Raw genomic sequence first — 18,662 nt, forward strand, 5'->3', positions numbered from 1 at the left:
AATTGCTTAATTTTCAGCTCAAATATGGTGAACCGTATTTCTGGGCTTTTAAATTTTCACATAGCTGATGTAAACCCACAGTATTCTTTTTGTAAGAGTTTTAAATGTATGTGAATATAATAAACCCATGACAGAAAGTATTAAAATATCTTTGAAATAAAATTTATATCAAAATGGAACATATTCTCTGTTATGATGGTATTTGAATTTTCTTTTCTTTTCCAGTGAGTCTCTAAGGTTAAAAAAAAAAAATGCTCTTGTTAAATTTTGTCCCCTAGAAATAAGTTTTTGGCTGTTGTAATTGAGTGAGCAGCTTCAGTGTTCTAAAAATAATCAGATTTAAAGCTAATCTGGTCTTTTCTTTTAACCACATAATTATGTTCAATTAAAAAATACCTTAAAAGCATAAAAGACATTTTAAAATATAAAACTTTTATATCATTTAGATAAGAGGATAAAGCTTTGCAAAGAACACTTTTGAATACTAATAAGTCGAGATGACTTAATTCACGTGAATCTTATTTGACAAACACTACTGAAGCCTGTCAATACCTTTTTCGCAAATGAAAGAAAAGATTATATGGACGTATGTGCAAATATATATAAATTTTAACACTGTTTTCCAAAGTGACTTTGAAGAACATATCCTTGGCTCCTTAGCAGCATCATATTGTGTATAATATTAACTACATATGTTTTGTTTTCATTTTTGTTTAGTGCCGTAAAACAGGATCTGCTATCTCTAAACACTATAAGGTTTACCAACGTCCTATTTGTGGTCAATGCTACTGCAAAATAACTGTGTGTCGCTTAGGGGAAAGTAACAGAATGACATATTTCTGTCCTCAATGTCAAAAAGAAAATCCTCAACATGTTGACATATGGTAAGCTATCTAATTGTTTGCCTCAATTATCCAACAAAAAGGCTAATAATCTGAGAGTATGCCTAAATAATTGCCAAGTTTTTCATAAGAGAACATAATAGAAGAGTATTTCAACCTTTAAAAAGAAACAGTATAAATAACTTCCTCAAAGAACCTGAAGGAGCCACAGCTGACTTATTGATCATGTCTGAATTCAGGTAGAAATCCTCTAACTCAGGTAATAACATCCAACCCCTAGGAATAATCTATTTTTTAATTTTTAAAGTGAGTGCCAGAAGGCTCAATAATTGGGGGAAAAGTACAACTATCTTCAAAAGTTTTTGCTTTTGTTTATAAATACATTCTACCTATTATAATTGATATATGTGAGTTTTGTTTCTTTAGGAGAAATTAAGTCATTCTTTTCCTTTTTAGAATCTTAATAAAAAATATTTTAGGTCTTTTAGAATTTTTTATTTACTTTATCGGGGTTTGCTGTATGCCGGATACTGGGAATACAGACTAAATAGAATATAGCCTCCACAGTGTCCAAGGTCTGCAGTAAGAAATAAATGAGTGCTGTGAATGGGTAGAATAATGACAATGGAAGTATAAAGGAGAAAACACTTAGATCTATCTAGGAAGAGTAAGGAAATCTTTTTGAAAGAGATGACCTTGGGCTTAGAGTGGAAGGAAGTAGGGATTTGCCAAAGATGATATAGGACAAGAATTTCCTGGAAGAGGACAGCACTTGGGCAGAGACGCCTCATGCATATGGAGACCTGCACGGGGGTTGTGTATGTTGGGCATAGGGGGTTGTTCGTTTAAAAAGGCATATTCAGGTCTTAAAAGCCATCTGATTTGGAAATGTGCTGATAGTTGGTTGCCAGTTAATGAGAATTGAGTGCTGTTTGCAAGCAATTCCTAACACTGGCCTGACCTGCAGAGATTTTTGAGGGGACAGAGCCATCAGAGGGCACCTAGGAGACATGAAGAAAACCTGTGATGGTTTAGCCTTGATATGAGAAGCTTGCCTTAGGAAGAAAGTTCAATTTTATAGTTGCTCATGTTTAGAACATAATTTTAAAGGGCCATGCAGTCAAGTGAATATTGGGGTAATTCACAGAATTAATGAGAGAGCTATAGGAAGCGACTGAGAGCTATGAAGGTGACCTTGCCTGGGCGCTCTGCAAATAAAACAGGTAGAAAGAGAAAGTCCTGCTTCCTGCTTAAGCCTTTAACTCCAGCCTCAGGATACTGAATTTTTTTCTGGTTTCAGCAGAAGTACATTCTGGAGGGCTCCCAGGGAGTGTTGGCCCTCCATGAATACTGTTTCAGAGGTGAGGGGATTAAATAGCAAATGATTCAACTGAAAGAGAAATTGAGCAGCAGGTTGGAAGTCCTTTATATACAAACCCTCCTTAAATGCTACTTTATTTTGCATAACTATTTTTCATTTTATTAACATTTAAATTGATGTTTTTAAAAGTCTGTTTCATTTGGAGTAAGAAAAACCAATTACTTACTATGCTGGTGACTTATTTCCCTGGAGAAGTGCAAAGATACCTTAGAGGCACTGCTTCTTCCACTTGTGCTTTATGCCCCTCCCATTCCCCTCTGGGGATAATCTGAGATACTAATTATATCTGATAGTATTTGCGATAGCTGGAGAATGTAGAGAAAAGGGAGAAGGTCCTGTAGAGAGCCTCATGACTTGTAACTTTTTTTGCTGATCAAAAGAAGAAAAGGTGCCCATGAAAGAGGGAGAAGAAAGGAAACTATAGGAACCAGTAGGGGAAATGATTGAACAAGTTAAATTTAGCTGAGTTAGAGGGGGTGAGGCTTGGGGGAGCCATTTTAATTTGATAATGGGAAAATTAAGATGCTCTTGAAGAAAGCACTTTAAATAGATACATGAGACAAGATTTGTTTGTTAAACCATAACTATTAAATATTTATAGATTACTATATCCTAACGAGATTTTTTTTAAGAAAAACCTATTTATACATATATGTATATGGAATCAGGCAATGCCAAGTACTCATCAGTGCTCTCAAAAAACATCAAACATAGTAGGAGAAAAATACTGGCAGAGAAAGTGCATTCTAGACAGGGTGAGAAGATAAAAGTTTTTGAGAGAGAGAGGTTGACTTGTAAAGATCTGGGGATGGGAGAGAAGTTTTCAAAGACAGTATCCCAGAAAGCATGAAGACTCTGACTTAGTCAAGGAAGAGAACGGAGGCAGGGGAAAGTGCAAGTATGTGTGTGTGTTCGTGTACACACACAAATGTATAGTGCTAGGGATTGAACCCAGGCCCTCGCATGCACTAAGCAAGTGCCCTACCACTGAGCTGTACCTCCAGCCCACTCATTTATGTTTTTAAAAAATCACTCTAGCCAGTGTGAGAAGTACTGACTGAGTGGGCTGGCAAGCCTTTGGATGTCTTTGAGCAGATGAATGATATGACCTAACTTGTGTATTATAAGGATTTCCAAGCTGCCATTATGTGAAAGAGTGACTACAGTGTGACCAGGGAGAAGCAGCAGTATCGGGGTTGACAACGGCACAGGTGATGAGTGATGGCGACAGGAAATAGAGTAGGGATGATAAAGTGGTTGAATTTAGGACAATTTTGGAAGTTAAAGTAGGGTTAACGTCTGAAACTTACACAGTTTAGGGGGACTTCTATGAAAAAGGAGAAAATATTATGAATAGAGAGTTAAGTCTTGGACTGGGGACAGAAGTCTCTCGTGGAGCACTTGCCTAGCATGCACACGGTCCCAGGTCCAGTCTCCAGGACTGGAACAAAATACCTCAGTCTTCATGTGACTGTTTAGAGTGAAAAGTCACAAGAAACTACAATTTTTAAATTCCACAAATATCTGAAAAATAAGATATTCATTCACTACCTGACACAGCATGTAATTTTATTCTTCCACATTTTGGCTATATACTCCTTAATTGCTTTGTCCCATGACTACCTACAATATTACTGGGTTTTTTTAAACTGTCCTTGATCCTTGGATTAGAAAGTTGTCTTTTATCCTCACTGTTGGCTATTGCTGATGACATCTCTAACTTTCCCTATAATTTCCTCAAGCACTATTATTTTGTTTGTTTTTCCCGTACTAGGGTTGGAACCTAGGAGCATTGTACCTCTGAGCTACACCCTCAGCCCTATTTTTTAGTGTTTTTATTTTTGAAACGGTCTCACTGAGTTGCAAAGGACCTCGCTAAATAGCTGAGGCTGTCCGTGAACCTAGATCCTCCAGTCTCAGCCTCCCAAATGCTGGGATTACAAGCCTGCGCTACCACGCCCGGCCTTCAAGCACTAGTTTTTGTCTGCAAGAAAGCTTTGGAGGTGTGGTTCCCAAACTTTGCCATGCAACAGAATTTTCTCAAGGGCTTGTTAAAATAGAGACTGCTGGGTCTACCCTCAGAGTTTCTGTATCAGCAGCTCTAGGCAAGGAGCTGAGGATATGCATCTCACTTTTCCAGTGTGCTTAGGGACCTCACTTTGAGAAGCCCAGCTCTTTGATCCTTCTCTACTGCCTCAGATTTTACATCGCTACCAGGCTGTTTCTTGGTTCGTGGTAGGGTACTAGAGTGATACATGGGTCAAGGAGCCCCATAGCCTGGCTGATAACAGCCCACAAGCAAGGATTAGAGCAGCGTCTCTTGTTCAGACCCTGGTGCTCAAGATTAAAGACAGAGTCTTCTTGCTTCTTGAAGTGACCAGGGCATGTCTTCGCTGAGTGAACAGTAGATTCTGCAGGATTTGCTGATGGATCAAATGTAGGATATAAGGGAAAGAAATGTTAAGGATGACTTCTAGGTTTGGGGGTCGATCAGATGAGTGCGGGTTGATGCCATTTACTGAGACAAAGTAGTAGAGTTGCAGAATGGAGAGTTCTGAATTGTATTAGTACTAGTTTCCTGTGCCTGCTGCACCAGATTGCCACACACTTGGTAGCTTAAAGCAGCAGAAATGGATTTGCTCAAGTTGTAGGTGTCAAAAGTTAGGAAATACTGAGTGTATTAAAAGTCAAGGCAAGTAAAGATAAAAGAATCATAATGAGATGTATTTTACTTTTAGATTTTTGTGCTATTATTTTACCAGATGAATTTGAATCTAAAAACTGGTAAAATCATACATACGGAGCAAAATATTACAGAAGTCAAAGCTGACTTTGGAAGTCAAAGAACTCATGTTCTGAAATGTAAGATACGTAGCCATTACATGGAAGAGCTTTTTTTAAAAAAAAATACTAATGTTTGAAATCATGAGAAAAAATACTGACACTGCTGGGTTGCTTAGACAGGTGATGCTCTTCAGGTTTGCACCTGTACAATAGGCAGGGGAAGGACTGCCTCAGAGCTTTAGAAAGGCGTTTGCATATCAACAAATGGCCAAAGAAGAATTCCAGGAGGAGGAGGAGGAGGATTTACAGCTATGGCCAAAAACAGGGTTGATTTTCTTCTCTTTACTCATCTGATAATTAGATATGAGTAGTGATTAGAGAGTAGATCTGAAATATTTTCATATGAAGAGAAATAACAGATGGATGTCCTTTTCATCATTGTAGATCAGCCAATTAATATTTTGTTTAGCAGATATCATAAAGAAAGTCAGAAGTTTCTAGAATTTTCAGGACACATGAAACAATTTCTCACTTTAATAAATGCTCTAATTACTGTTGTAAAGTCTTTATGATTTAGTTGAATACAACATAGTTTTGGGTTGAAAGTACTAAAATATTATTTGTGATATTTCCAACTTTTTTTTTTTTTTTTTTTTTTGGTGCTACTGGGGATGGAACCCAGGGGCTTTCTACCTCCGGACTACACTCCCAGCCCTATTTTATATCTTATTTGGAAACAGGGTTTCACTATGTTGCTGAGAGCTTCCCTCACTAAGTAGCTGAGGCTAGCTAGTTTTGAACCTGTGAGATCCTCCTGTCTTAGCCTCCCAAGTACTGTGATTACAAGCATGTGCCACAACACCTGGCTTCCAACTGGTTTTATGAAGTACTATTAGTTGGTTTAAAATAAAACCAGCTCTAACTGAATAAAAACTTCTATTATTTCTGTAATCAGCAGGGCCCAAGATATAATTATGACTTCTAAGCATATAATAAGTATTAGTGTATTAATAATTTTGTAATGGTTTCCAAAATGTATAAGAATAAGGCACTAATACTATTAATGATTAACTCTTTAAATTGTTTTATAGCAAACTGCCAACTAGAAATACTATGATTAATTGGACGTTTAGCAGAGGGGATCATCTTATGGATTTGGTGGCCCGGAAATCTGAAGAACAGTGGACTTGTATGGTCTGTACACTAATAAATAAACCCTCTGCTAAGACTTGTGATGCTTGCTTGACCACAAGGCCTATTGGTAAGACTGAATTTTGATTCTGAGTTTGTTACATTTCCAAGAGGGTTATTTATACAAAGCCAAGTATATATCTTGTCCATCTTGATATTCCATAACTAAGTAAAATGCTTTCTTGAAGTCTTAAAGGAATTGCCAGCTTTTGCATGTAAACCATGCTGATATTCTGTTGAATATATATATTTTTTAAACAGAGAGGGAAAACATGCTTCTGCTAAAACAGTATGTGTCTTTGTATCTCAAAAAACGGGGATGATCACATCTGTTCTCTACTGTTTCTAATGAATTATTCAATAAAGCTTTGTTTTATGCAGATTTCAGCAACTTTCGGGTTTGTTATTCAGTCCAAGTGTTTCATAAATTGAAAGGAAGGCTTTCTGTAAGAATATCTTTGCAGGTGGAATAGAAAAATGCTGAATTTTTTCTCTTCTTTATCCTTCCTACCCCTTGTTATTAAAATCTTTACCCAGACAATTGTACTGATTTCATTGAAATCCTTCAAAATAACTCTTTATAGCTTACAATTTCATGCGTTCAGAGAATGTAAAACCTCAGAGGAAACCTGTGATTAAGAACCATCTCACTGATGCAGCTTCTATTGTGTTCTCAAAGTGTTATTTCTTTCTTCAATTAGAGATGAGAAAGTTCATTCTTGACTTGGGGACCCTTGCATTGTGTTAGCTGTCACATTGTGTTTTGTTCCCTGGGACTGCAAGGCAGACATCACCCCTTGCCCAGCTTTGCGAATAGGCGAGGGGACTGCACCTCCTACCCATCCTTCTATCTTCAGCATTGTTCAGCAAGCCGCCCTGAGAAAAATGCAGTCTTGGGTTTCCACATTTGTTTCAACATTCTCAAATGCCTTCACACATCTGATTAACTGTTTCCTTCTTCATTTTTTTTTTTTCCTGAGGATGAGAGACAAGTATCTTAATTATAATTTAGAATCAATTATAGTGTAGATCCCAAAATCCTAGGATACTTTGTTGCAACATTTCATTTAATAAATATTAAGTGTTTGTAATTCATCTTTACTTATTTTAAGTGAACCTTTTACTTTGTCTTATTATTCATGGAAACCTTCCTGGTAGTCCATACAGAAGTCTGTAATGGTTGACCTGAAGCTTTGTGGGTTATTATCTCTTAATTACTATTGCTTGAACTCTTTGTCTAATATTAACAAAACTGATAGATGAATAAACTCTTAAATGCTTAAATTTAATACAAAGTAAGTATAAGTCTTTGTTAACCCCATCTCTGGGTCCCAGTAGGTTTTTTTTAAAAAAACATTTTTGCGTTTTTAAATAATACTTTTTCCTAACCTGACAATGATTAATTACGGCCTGCCCAAGATAACTTTGTATTATTAGTTCTACATATGACTTCACTGTTATAAAGTGAACTAATTTTTTTGAGTCCAATAAAACATGTTTCAAGTAGTCACTGCATTCTATTTTCAGGAATATCACAGGGTTACGTATCCTTATCTTCTTCCAGGTTCACTGCCGGAGAATGAAGAAAAGTCTATCACCTTTAACAGCTTAGTGAAGTACCCTTGTAATAGCTTTGGGAACACACACACAGAACTGAAGATCAACAGGAAAACCGCATTTGGAAGGGCAACCCTTGTCTTAACTGACTTTAGCGATAAATCCAGCACTTTGGAGAGGAAAAAAAGCCAAAGCCAGATACTAGACAGAGAATATGAAAACTCTCTTCCTACAAACGTTTGTTTTAGTGATGCACAGCATCCCTCCAAGGAAAGAGCAAACTATATAACTCAACTATCTAACAAAGTAAACATATCACCTATGGTCTGCTCTCAGTCTGAATTATTTAGTCCAGCACATAAAAAATTGAAAGCAACCCACTACTCAGCACCAGATCTCAAAAGTTACAACCTTGGATTTTCTAACAGGTACGATGTTTCTAACCTTAGTCTTTTAGGTATTTGTGTTAAGCTTTTTAAAAGGTACTTTTAGGATCTGTAAAGTATTTGTATTACATTAAGTTTTAAGAAGGCAGAAAAGTCATCCATTGCTAAGGAAGCTAGATTGATTTTGATAGCACAAATCAGACACTGACAAACTATTATTGAAATTTGCCTCCTTTTTCTAGCTTATATTAGAGAAGGGAAGGAAATAAACAGATTTTTCCTACATTTATAAAAAGTTATTTTTTCAACTGTAACCAACATTGTCAATACAGGATATTTAGAAAATATTGGGAACTATCAAGAAAATTATTTAAATTGCCCATAATCATACCAGTTATTAATAACCACTGTCAGATTTTTCTCTCGGGGGGGGGGACTTTGGGAATTCAGTTCAGGGGCATTGTACCTCTGAGCTACACTCTCAGCCCTATTTTTAAAATTTGAAGCAGGTCTTACCAAGTTGCTAAGGCTGGCCTCAAATCTGCAGTCATCCTGTCTCAGGTTCCCAAATACTGGGATTACAGGCATGCACCAACACACCTACCTTCGTGTTTTCTATTTTATTTTCTATTTATTTATTTATTTATTTATCTATCTATTTATTTATTTTTTTGGTGGTACCAGGGTTCCTGGAAACCCTTCTACCTCCGGGCTACACTCCCAGACCTATTTTTATATTTTTTATTTGGAAACAGGGTCTTTTAAGCCAGCGAGGCTGGCTTCAAACCTGTGTGATCCTCCTGTCTCCGCCTCCCAAGCGAGGGGATTACAAGCGTGCGCCACCACGCCCAGTGTCATGTCCTCTATTTTAAAAAGAGAAATGTGAAATATGTTTAGTGACGTTTCTGTTAAAGAATGTGGCTGCATCTAAAAAACACCATGTGGGATAGTGGTCTCTATTTCTCCCAAAAAGCATACATGCTATTTTTATTACTGAAATGTAAAAGATGTCAATCCATTTAATAAATACTATTAGACCAGGTGTGTTTGTGAAAATTCCAGCCATATGTCCAGAAGACCTCTAATTGCTCTTAACCAAAATTCAGAAATCTGAACAAGCATGTCATTCCTTAAATGAATTTGGCAGCTTCAGAAACAATTTTGTGTTGTCTCCTGCCCCCACCTCATTTCCTTTTTATCTGGACTTCCTAACCATCACAACCCGATACAATGCCTTCATCAGAAAGAGGCATTTTCCTACGACTTTGTATTCAGAACTGCTTCCCCCCACCCCCATCAAAAAGCAAGTGCCATATATCTAGCATTTTTTAGAGAAGAGTATATGACATATGAAGGATCCTCTCCCCGTGCATGTCTCTGGTTTTTTCTGCTAATGGGAGACAGAGTTACTTTGAGCGGAATCTAAAATAATCTCAGGTGGGATTCTGGTTGCTAATTTTCCTCTAATTAGCTATGCCTTTGCTACTAGATAACAGGGATGAAGGGCCACCTGGTGTACAGTCCTAGACTGAACTCTAAGAACCCTTAAAAATGCATTTTATAATAATTCTGAGATAGCTCTTGTTCAAGACATGCATTTAGCTCAAGTGTCCTGTCCCAAATCTAAATTTACCACCAGTAAATCCTCATGATTTATCCATGACTGGATTTTCAAAATATTTTGTTCATAATTACTTATGATAATTGGCTTGGGTCCTGTCTATGATACATTTGAACTAAGCTATGGGGGCCAAATGTTTAACTGACCGGATAAATATACCACCTTTTTGTTTTAACCCTAACTAGTGCTTCATGATGAAAATTATTAAGAAGTTAAGAATGACTTAGTTGGGAGACTATCCTGTAGGAAAAATCAATTTTGAACAGCTTTTCTGTGCTGTTGCTTAAGTAGGAAAGAAAAGAAGAAGAAGAAGAAGCCAGTATAGTGACTCATGCTTGTAATGCAGTACTTGGGAGGCTGAGACAGGAGGATTGCAGATTTGTAGCCAGCCTTAGCTACTTAGTAAGGCCCTCCACAACTTAGTGAGACCCTCTTTCCAAATAAAGAATAAAAAAAATATGGCTGGCGGCGTAACTCAAAGGTAGATGCCCTGGGTTCAAGCCACAGTACTGCCAAAAAAAAAAAAAAAAAAAAAAGATAGAAATGATCATTTTAAACTAGTCTGCCATTTGTTGTACCCAGATGAAATATCTTGGCATATTTTTTATTTCCTTGGTGCTTTAAAGAAAAAAAAACTCAGACAATTTAACTAATGAATTAGGGATTTAAAAAAAAACATTAATGTAACCTTAGATTTAAGCAATTCCTTCATAAGCCATTAGTAATAGAATCGTATGATTAATCACAGTGCACAACATTACTTAGCAATGCTGCAGCCATGTATATGTATTGAGTATAAGAACACCAGGACAGAGACTCCACAATCAATCAAGATCAACTAGCAGAATAAATGTCAAGTGATGAAATAAATTCACCCAGCAGCCCTTCTGCACCCAGCTACTTTACAAGGAATAAATTGCAAATTACTGTCATTTATTTCATTTTTCTCCTTGTCTGGCAGCTACAGTGTTCATCTTGTGGACAAGATGCCTAGCAGAAGCTCACAGCATAATACTATTAAAGCAGGTGGTCCACTCAGAATTTATAGCCAGTTTACTTTTTTTCTTTAATAATTACAGGGTAATTAATTTGACTTTTGTTCTCTTAATTACTGATCTCATCATCACACCATACATACTATGTTGATGAGGCATATTTTTGGATCAGTCCTTTAGACCTACTTGAATGTTAATTCAGCTACTGGGTTATAAATTACATAATTGAACCAATTTTTAAGCAGTTAAAAATAGCTACTAGAAACAGTTTTAAATCTTCTATCCAGTTATTATAAACACAGATCCAAACACAGTGATATATTTTCAGAGAAAGCATGTGTCCTAGGTTGATTTTTTTTTTTAAATTAGTGCAAAGGCTCAAAAAGAAGAGTGAGGTGATGCTGTCAGTATCATTAGCATTTCCTCACCACCACAAGTGGTGTGGAAAGTCTGCACTCCTCCCTGGCCAAGCACCAGCTCACTGTATGAGTTTCTGGGTTATCTCTCCCTTTCTTTCTTTCTTTCTTTCTTTCTTTCTTTCTTTCTTTCTTTCTTTCTTTCTTTCTTTCTTTCTCAGTATTGGGGATTGAACCCAGGGGATTCTACCTCTGAGCTACACCCCCTGGCTTATTTTTTATTGTTTATTTTGAAACAGGGTCTCACTAAGTAGCTGAGATTGGCCACAAACTTGCCAGCTTCCTGTCTCAGCCTCCCAAGTACTGGGATTACAAACATGCACCACCATGCCTAGCTTCTGGTCACCTTCTGAAGTGCTCAATCCCTAAAGGTTTCAGACCCACGTGGGACCATCCAGGCCAAGTCATTTAGCTTGTGTTCATTTTAACCCTTGAAATAATCTCTGATGACAAAAGCAACATTCAATTGGGCTGATTTGTTTTAAAAATGTCCTCATTTCTATTACAGTGAATTATCCTGTCTACAAAATAAGTTAAGCCATTGATAAATTTATCACTGGAAATTAACACTCGATTTAAAATTTTAAGCCTATGCTTGGCTCTGTCTTCTTCCTTGATGATAGCTTTTATCTGATCTGTGTTCAATTTTATTTATTAGTATTTATTGAGAACCTTTTGGGTCTCAAGCATTGTTCTTGATTCTAATGCTGGTCAGTTCCTGCAAACTACACCCAGCAGGGCCAAATCCAGCCAACACCTGTTTGTATATAGTTTAATTTCCATTTGTTTAGTTCTTTTCTTGTTTCTTTTCCTTTTTTTTTTTTTTTTTTTTTTTTTTGGTGATACTGGGGTTCCTGGAAGCCCTTCTACCTCCGGGTTACACTCCCAGACTTATTTTTACATTTTTTTATTTGGAAACAAGGGTCTCCTAATCCAGCACGCGCGGCTGGCTTCGAACCTGCGCGATCCTCCTGTCTCTGCCTCCCAAGCACGGGGATTACAAGCGTGCGCCACCACGCCCGGCTGCTTAGTTCTTTTCTATGGCTGCTTTCCACATTATAAGCAACAGAGTTGAGTAGTTGTAGAGATCCACAAGCCTAAAATGTGATATCTGAAAATGTTTGCCAACCAAGGTCTGATATTACTTTGCCAATTGTGAGTCTGTATTCAAAATAATGGCCCTACTCATCAAAAATAAGTTAAACTCTTTTCTACCTACGCTGATTTACCTAAGAACATGTTCTGCTACGTTTTAGAAAGTTTTTAAATAATGATTGAAACAAAGAGGAACCAAGATGTCTTCAATTAAGGAGAACATTTAATTATCCTGGATAATGTTTTCTATCATAAAATTAAGATTAGCCATGCATATTTAGAGTTGATGTGATCACAGGTGGTATTCAGTATCTTGGCTACATTAACTCATGGCTTCACAACTTAACGTGCATGTGTATCACCTGGGAATCTTGTTCACATGCAGGTTCTGAGTCCGTAGACTGGGGCACAGACAGTTCTGTGTATCTGTGGAGCTCAGAGGTGATGCTAATGTTTCTGGTCAGTGGAACACATTCCAGGTACCCAGATAGCGCATGACTTGCTTTTCCTTTCAGTTTACACCAAGGGAGAAACAAAATGGAAGACAAAAGTGAGCCAAAGAGAAGATGCTGAGGCCTTTCCTTTCCTCCTTAATCTTACCTTTCACCTTTGCCCCACTCAGAAAACCATCTATAATAAAGAATTAACCTCTCCCTGGATATGCAGATCCCCGGAGAGCGCCAGGTTGAAGCACATAGGTTAAAAAAATATTGAAACTGTTGTTCCAAAAGTGGCCACCTTTAAAATAATTTGTAAAACTGTTGTTATTTTGTTTTGTTTTTTGTTTTGTTTTATTTTTTTATTTTTATTTTTATTTTTTGCAGTCCTGGGAATGGAATCCGGGGGCATTCTACCTCCGAGCTACACCTTCCCCAGCCCTATTTTTTATTCTTTATTTTGAAACAGGGTCTCACTGAGTTGCAAAGGGCCTCACTAAGTGGTAGTTGAGGCTCTCCTCAAATCACAATCCTCCTGTCTCAGCCTCTCAAATGCTGGGATTACACGTGTGTGCCACCCTGCCTGGCTAAACCTTCAGTTTTTAAATCTCTGGACTTCTCTACAACTATTCACAGGTATTTAGCTTTTCTTGAAATTAAAAGTTTTTTTTTCTTTATTATTATTTTTGTGGTATTTGGGATTAAATTCAGGAACATTCTACCTCTGAACTACACCTCCAGGACCTTTTCTTATTTTTTCCTATTAAAATAAGATCTCACTAAGTTAGCATGCTGGCCTGGAACCTACAATCCTCCTGTCTCAGCTTTCCAAATACTGGGGATACAGGTGCGCACCACCATGTCTGGCTGAAGGCAAAGTTTACACATTACTTCTTTCAGAAGCAGTTAGTGAGATGGAGGGTTGTGGAAAAGAAAAGCTTATTGCCTTTTAGCTTCGCTATTTTTAATTTGATAATGCTCATGATTTTAGCATGTAAGCCACCACCATTCCTTTGAAAAAGGTACAAAATACTTGCATGTTAAATATCTAATTGTAATGATATTCTTAGCAATACCTGCAGTTGCTTTTGTTTTACAAATGGCTACTGTGAGAACAGCTTCAAAAACTGCCCTCAAAATGTTTATGTTCACCCTAACAAACACTATTTAAATCAGTACTTTAAGCATCTCTTCTTAGAGATGAGTTAAAATCAGTTTTATCGCAAATAAAAGAGAGCATTTTCTGAGCATTTTAATTAGATATGATTCGTTGAAGCATCTTTATAGAAACAGGTATGTCAAGATGTAGTTTAGGAAGCAAGGAACAGGGTTTGCTTTTTACCTTTGCTTTTTAAATAATTTTAATTATTTGAGAATAATACTTTGCTCTTGAGAGACTTTACCCAAAAAGAGAAAGGATGAGCTGCTTATCATTAAAAGCTTTTAAAAAGGGATATAAATGAGGACTCCTGGTTTTGTTTAACTGGAATTTTGCTTTTGTTTTGTATTTTATTTTGTTTCAGGTGCAAACTGAGGGCTTTGTACCCACTAAGCACCTCTGGTACCACTGAGTTCTACCCCAAACCCTGGTTTTAATTGTTATAATTTTTTCCCTCTGTAACAGGTATATTAAAAATCTATTATAAAGGCATGATTTTAGATAACTTAAATACAGAAAATTAAAAGTAATGAAGCTGCTTTTCAAAGAGAAAGTTCTGCTTGTACAACTAGAGTTTAAGGTCACCTCGTGGGGTCATTCTTTGCACACAGGAATGACCTCCAAATGCTCTTGATTCTAATTGTGAGGAAGATAAAACTTCCTACTAGCTTCACAAAATACACATCTCTGCTCTTCCAGGCAGCCCATTTCTTGCTAGAGTATGATTGCGACTATTATAGTAGCCTTGATCAAAGAAAAGCATAGAAAATTGTCTTTAAAGTGGACAGTAGAGAGAGTGATCTCTGTGGCCTTGTCAGAGCCGTTGATGGGCATTTCTACCAATGAGAAGATAATTAGGGAAGATTGTGACTCTGGTTCCTTTGTGGGGCAGGGGCCAGCTAGACTTGAGAATATTTTAGAAGAAATAAAAATGACTTGTAATAAAATGCATTGTAATGTTGGATAAGAGAAGAGCTGAATGTCCAAAACAAGAACTTAAGAAAATTTGATGTACTAGTTACACCATTCAGCTGTTTTTATTCTTTAGAAATTTAGGCTGTGAGCTTTAGGTGCATAGGTAGCTTTGCAAGGGATTTGGGGTGACCTAGGAAAACAAAGATTTAAGGCAGTAGTTTGTGGAAAGGCCTGAAGTTGACCTTGACCTACTTTTTCATATAATTTTTTCATAGAAGCAGAATTCTAACAAGTACAGGTGAAGTGGTGTGAATAATCCCTTTGGCGCTATTAGGCTGAAGTGATTTTGTAACTTGTCATTACAGTGAACTCCAGACTCAGGTGACAGATGGTCCTTGTACCTTAAATGCTGGCAGTCCTCGATGCAGTAAACACAACCGCCTGTGTGTTCTCCGAGTGGTGAGGAAGGTTGGCGAAAACAAGGGAAGGCAGTTTTACGCTTGTCCTCTACCTAGAGAAATGCAATGCGGATTTTTTGAAGTAGGTCTAAGATTTATCAAACTTACTATGATGTAACGTAATTTTTTAATAAAAATGTAACAAGTAGCAATGCTTTTTAAATTTTACCTTTGATTATTAACTAATTTATTTATAGTTTGGTGCCAGAGACTGAGCTAGGGAATATTCTACCTCCAGGCTATATTTTTATTATTTTATTATTTTTATTATTTTTATAGCCCTTTATTATTTTTATTATTTCTTAAATAGTTATTGGTGCATTATAGTCATACATCTTAATGGAGTACAAGATGGTGGAGGCATACACGCACACATCACCCAATTAGCCCTTACCCAATTCTTGCCCCATTTCCTCCCTCTCTCTCCTTCTCATGTTTGGCTTAGGGTTGACATTGATATGTTTGTTAATGTACATCATGTGAATTAGAGAATTTTCTTCCCCCCCCCTCCCATCCCTCAGTTAGGTCACCTTATTTGCTCATAGTATTTCCTTCTTTGTCCAGAGTTCCTCCTATGACCCATTTTCTCCCTAGCTTCCACGTACTAAGGAGAGCATCCGATTTCTTTTTTTGTGTGTGTGACTGACTAGTCTCACTTAGCATAATGCCTTCCAGTTACATCCATTTCCTTGTAAATGACATAATTGTGTTTTTCTTTATGGCTGAGTAGAATTCCATTGTGTACATATTCCATAGTTTCATAATCCATTCATCTGTTGATGGACATCTTGGCTGGTTCCATAGTTTGGCAATGGTGAACTGTGGAGCTATGAGCTCAGATATGCATGCATTCGTTTGGTAGTTTGGTTTCCATTCTTTTGGGTAGATACCCAGAAGTGGTATTGCTGGGTCATATGGTAAGTTCATTTCCATTCTTCTGAGGATCTTCTCTACTGTATTCCAAAATGGTTGCACTAATTTGTAATCCTGCCAGCAATGTATTGGACTTTCCACTTTTCCACATCCTTGCCAGCATTTGTTGTTTGTGTTTTGAATGATTGCCATTCTAGTTGGCTTTTTATTATCTTTTTTTTTTTTTTCAGTATTGGGTGGAACCCAGGGGCATTCTACCTCCGAGATACACCCCCAGCCCTATTTTTTATTCTTTTGAAACAGGGTCTCACTGAGTTGGCAAAGAGCCTCATGAAGTAGCTGAGGCTGTCCGCGAACTACAGTCCTCCTCCCAAATGCTAAGATTATAAGCGTGCACCACCATCCTCTGCTCCCTTTTTATTTTCTATTTTTAAATAGAATCTTGGTAAGTTGTTGAGGCTGGCCTCAAATTTAGGATCCTCCTGTCTCAGTTTCCCAAGTACTGAGATTACAATCATGTGTCACTGCGCCCAACTCTACCTTTACACTTTAAACCGCCATATTAGTAAACCTTGGGTGTTGATTAACTTAAAATTTGAAGAGGTTCAGGAGAATAATGATAATAATATAAAATAATAACTTAGGTTAGTAGGCTTTATCATATTTGTAATCACAAGTAAAAATGTTGCCACAGGTTCTCAAAGATTAAAAAAGGCTAAAATGTACTAGTAGTACTCATTTGCTTAATCATCCAAAGTAAGAAATCTGTTTGTTTGTTTGTTTGTTTGTTTGGGGGTTTTTTTTGGTGGTACTGGGGTTCCTGGAAACCCTTTTACTTCCAGGCTACACTCCCAGACCTATTTTATAGTTTTATTTGGTAACAGGGTCTCTTAAGCCAGCAAGGCTGGCTTCGAACCTGTGCGATCCTCCTGTGTCCGCCTCCCAAGTGCGGGGATTACAAGCGTGCACCACCACACTTGGCTAAGAATTCATTTCTTTTAACTTCAGTGCTACATGAAAAATTTTGGCTATGCATCAGATAGAGATACATGAGAAAATCAGTGTACATATCTTGGATTGCAATAACCTTCATGGATCCCAGTACACAAGCTAGAATAAAAAAATAATTTAAGAGATCTCACATGTTTTTCCCATCTATGGGAATGTCTCAAAATAAGTCTGAGATGGGAGACAGTAATCTGGGGTCCTTTCATCAGTTCCTTCCTACCTTCCTCTGAGTGAGCATCTTGCCATGCTGAGTGTTATTCTAATGTCTAAATATGCTCTTTTTTCCAAGTGACACTTCATCTGGTATATAACTGGGGGGAAAATTCTGTTTTAGTGGTGGAGCAAATTTCTTGGTTGAGCTTATCAAGAGTAAAATACCTTTCTTCAATATGGTATCTTCTTGAGGAGTCTCCCAGGGAAATTTTGATAGTGATTTCTGGTCTATCCCTTGGACAAGTTGTGACTCTAGTCTACTGAATTGAAAGGTCTCCTCCTTGAGAAGCTTTTAGAGATACAATAGAAAAAATATACTTAGCATTGTGTACTATATTAGTAGTAATAACAGACTCTTTCATAACTCTCAAGGAGGCCAAAATTGGTAAAAATAAAAAAATACAACGAAATCTGCTTAATTTGATCTGGGTCACTACCTACTGGATCCTTTCTTCTCCCAAGATACTATGCAAGTTTAGTATTAAATTTATGATAAATCTTTGATCTTATAATTTTAAGTAAAATAAAACCTATAGCAGGAGCAGTGGTAATTGCTTTATAGAAAGATTCTGGTAGTTTTCAGTTATACTGAGCAAAGGAAAGAAGCTTCTGTATATATGTCTTCAGATATTTAGAAGCTCGGAATGAAGGCCCTTTTCTGTGTGATTCAAACAAATCTGTAAGAGAGGTGGTTTATATAAGCTTTTTTAAAATCAGTAAGTAATGGCTTATGATAGCAACAGGAGTGAAGACTCTATGACACCAATCAAAGGAGCCCGGCTTATTGTGTACATCATTGTAACTCCCACAGAAACTTTACAGTGCTATCTGTTTTCCCCCTAGTGGGCAGATTTGTCCTTTCCATTCTGCAACCACGGCAGGCGCTCCATCATGAAGACAGTGTTGAAGATTGGACCGAATAATGGAAAGAGTTTTTTTGTGTGTCCTTTTGAGAAGGAAAAACAGTGCAATTTTTTCCAGTGGGCAGAAAATGGACCCGGAATAAGAATTATTCCAGGATGCTAATAACTTTTCTATTTTGTAAAATATCTGGCATTTCATCTCTTCAAACTTTTTTTTTTTTTTTTTTGTACTGGGAATTGAACCCAGGGGCATTCTACTTCCAACCTCCACTCCCAGACCTGTTTTCGTTTTGGTTTTGAAAAAGGGTCTCACTATGTTGCTGGGACCTTGCTAAATTGCTGAGGCTGAGGCTGGCCTCAAAGTAGAAATCCTCCTGTCTCAAGCACTGAGATTATAGGTGTGCTCCATCACACCTGGCTGTCTTCAAACATTTCAGTGTTTATTCCCTTTTATTTAATAGAAAGTTT

At 37.2% G+C, this 18,662-nt stretch overlaps 1 protein-coding gene across 1 annotated transcript in view; it reads left to right on the forward strand.

Annotated features, from left to right (window-relative positions):
* The window catches only part of NEIL3 (nei like DNA glycosylase 3), a gene marked incomplete at its 5' end in the record, with an annotated part of 49,169 nt that extends 30,745 nt beyond the window's left edge, over positions 1 to 18,424 (forward strand). The window contains 5 exons of the mRNA XM_080709758.1: positions 718 to 884; positions 6,099 to 6,268; positions 7,763 to 8,183; positions 15,145 to 15,319; positions 18,175 to 18,424. Coding sequence (XP_080565884.1) covers positions 718 to 884; positions 6,099 to 6,268; positions 7,763 to 8,183; positions 15,145 to 15,319; positions 18,175 to 18,357 — 1,116 coding nt within the window. The 3' untranslated portion in view covers positions 18,358 to 18,424. The remainder of the gene's footprint in view (positions 1 to 717; positions 885 to 6,098; positions 6,269 to 7,762; positions 8,184 to 15,144; positions 15,320 to 18,174) is intronic.
* Positions 18,425 to 18,662: the final 238 nt, after the last annotated feature.

Source organism: Muscardinus avellanarius (assembly GCF_963383645.1).
Source record: "Muscardinus avellanarius genome assembly, chromosome: 14".
Taxonomy (NCBI): domain Eukaryota; kingdom Metazoa; phylum Chordata; class Mammalia; order Rodentia; family Gliridae; genus Muscardinus; species Muscardinus avellanarius.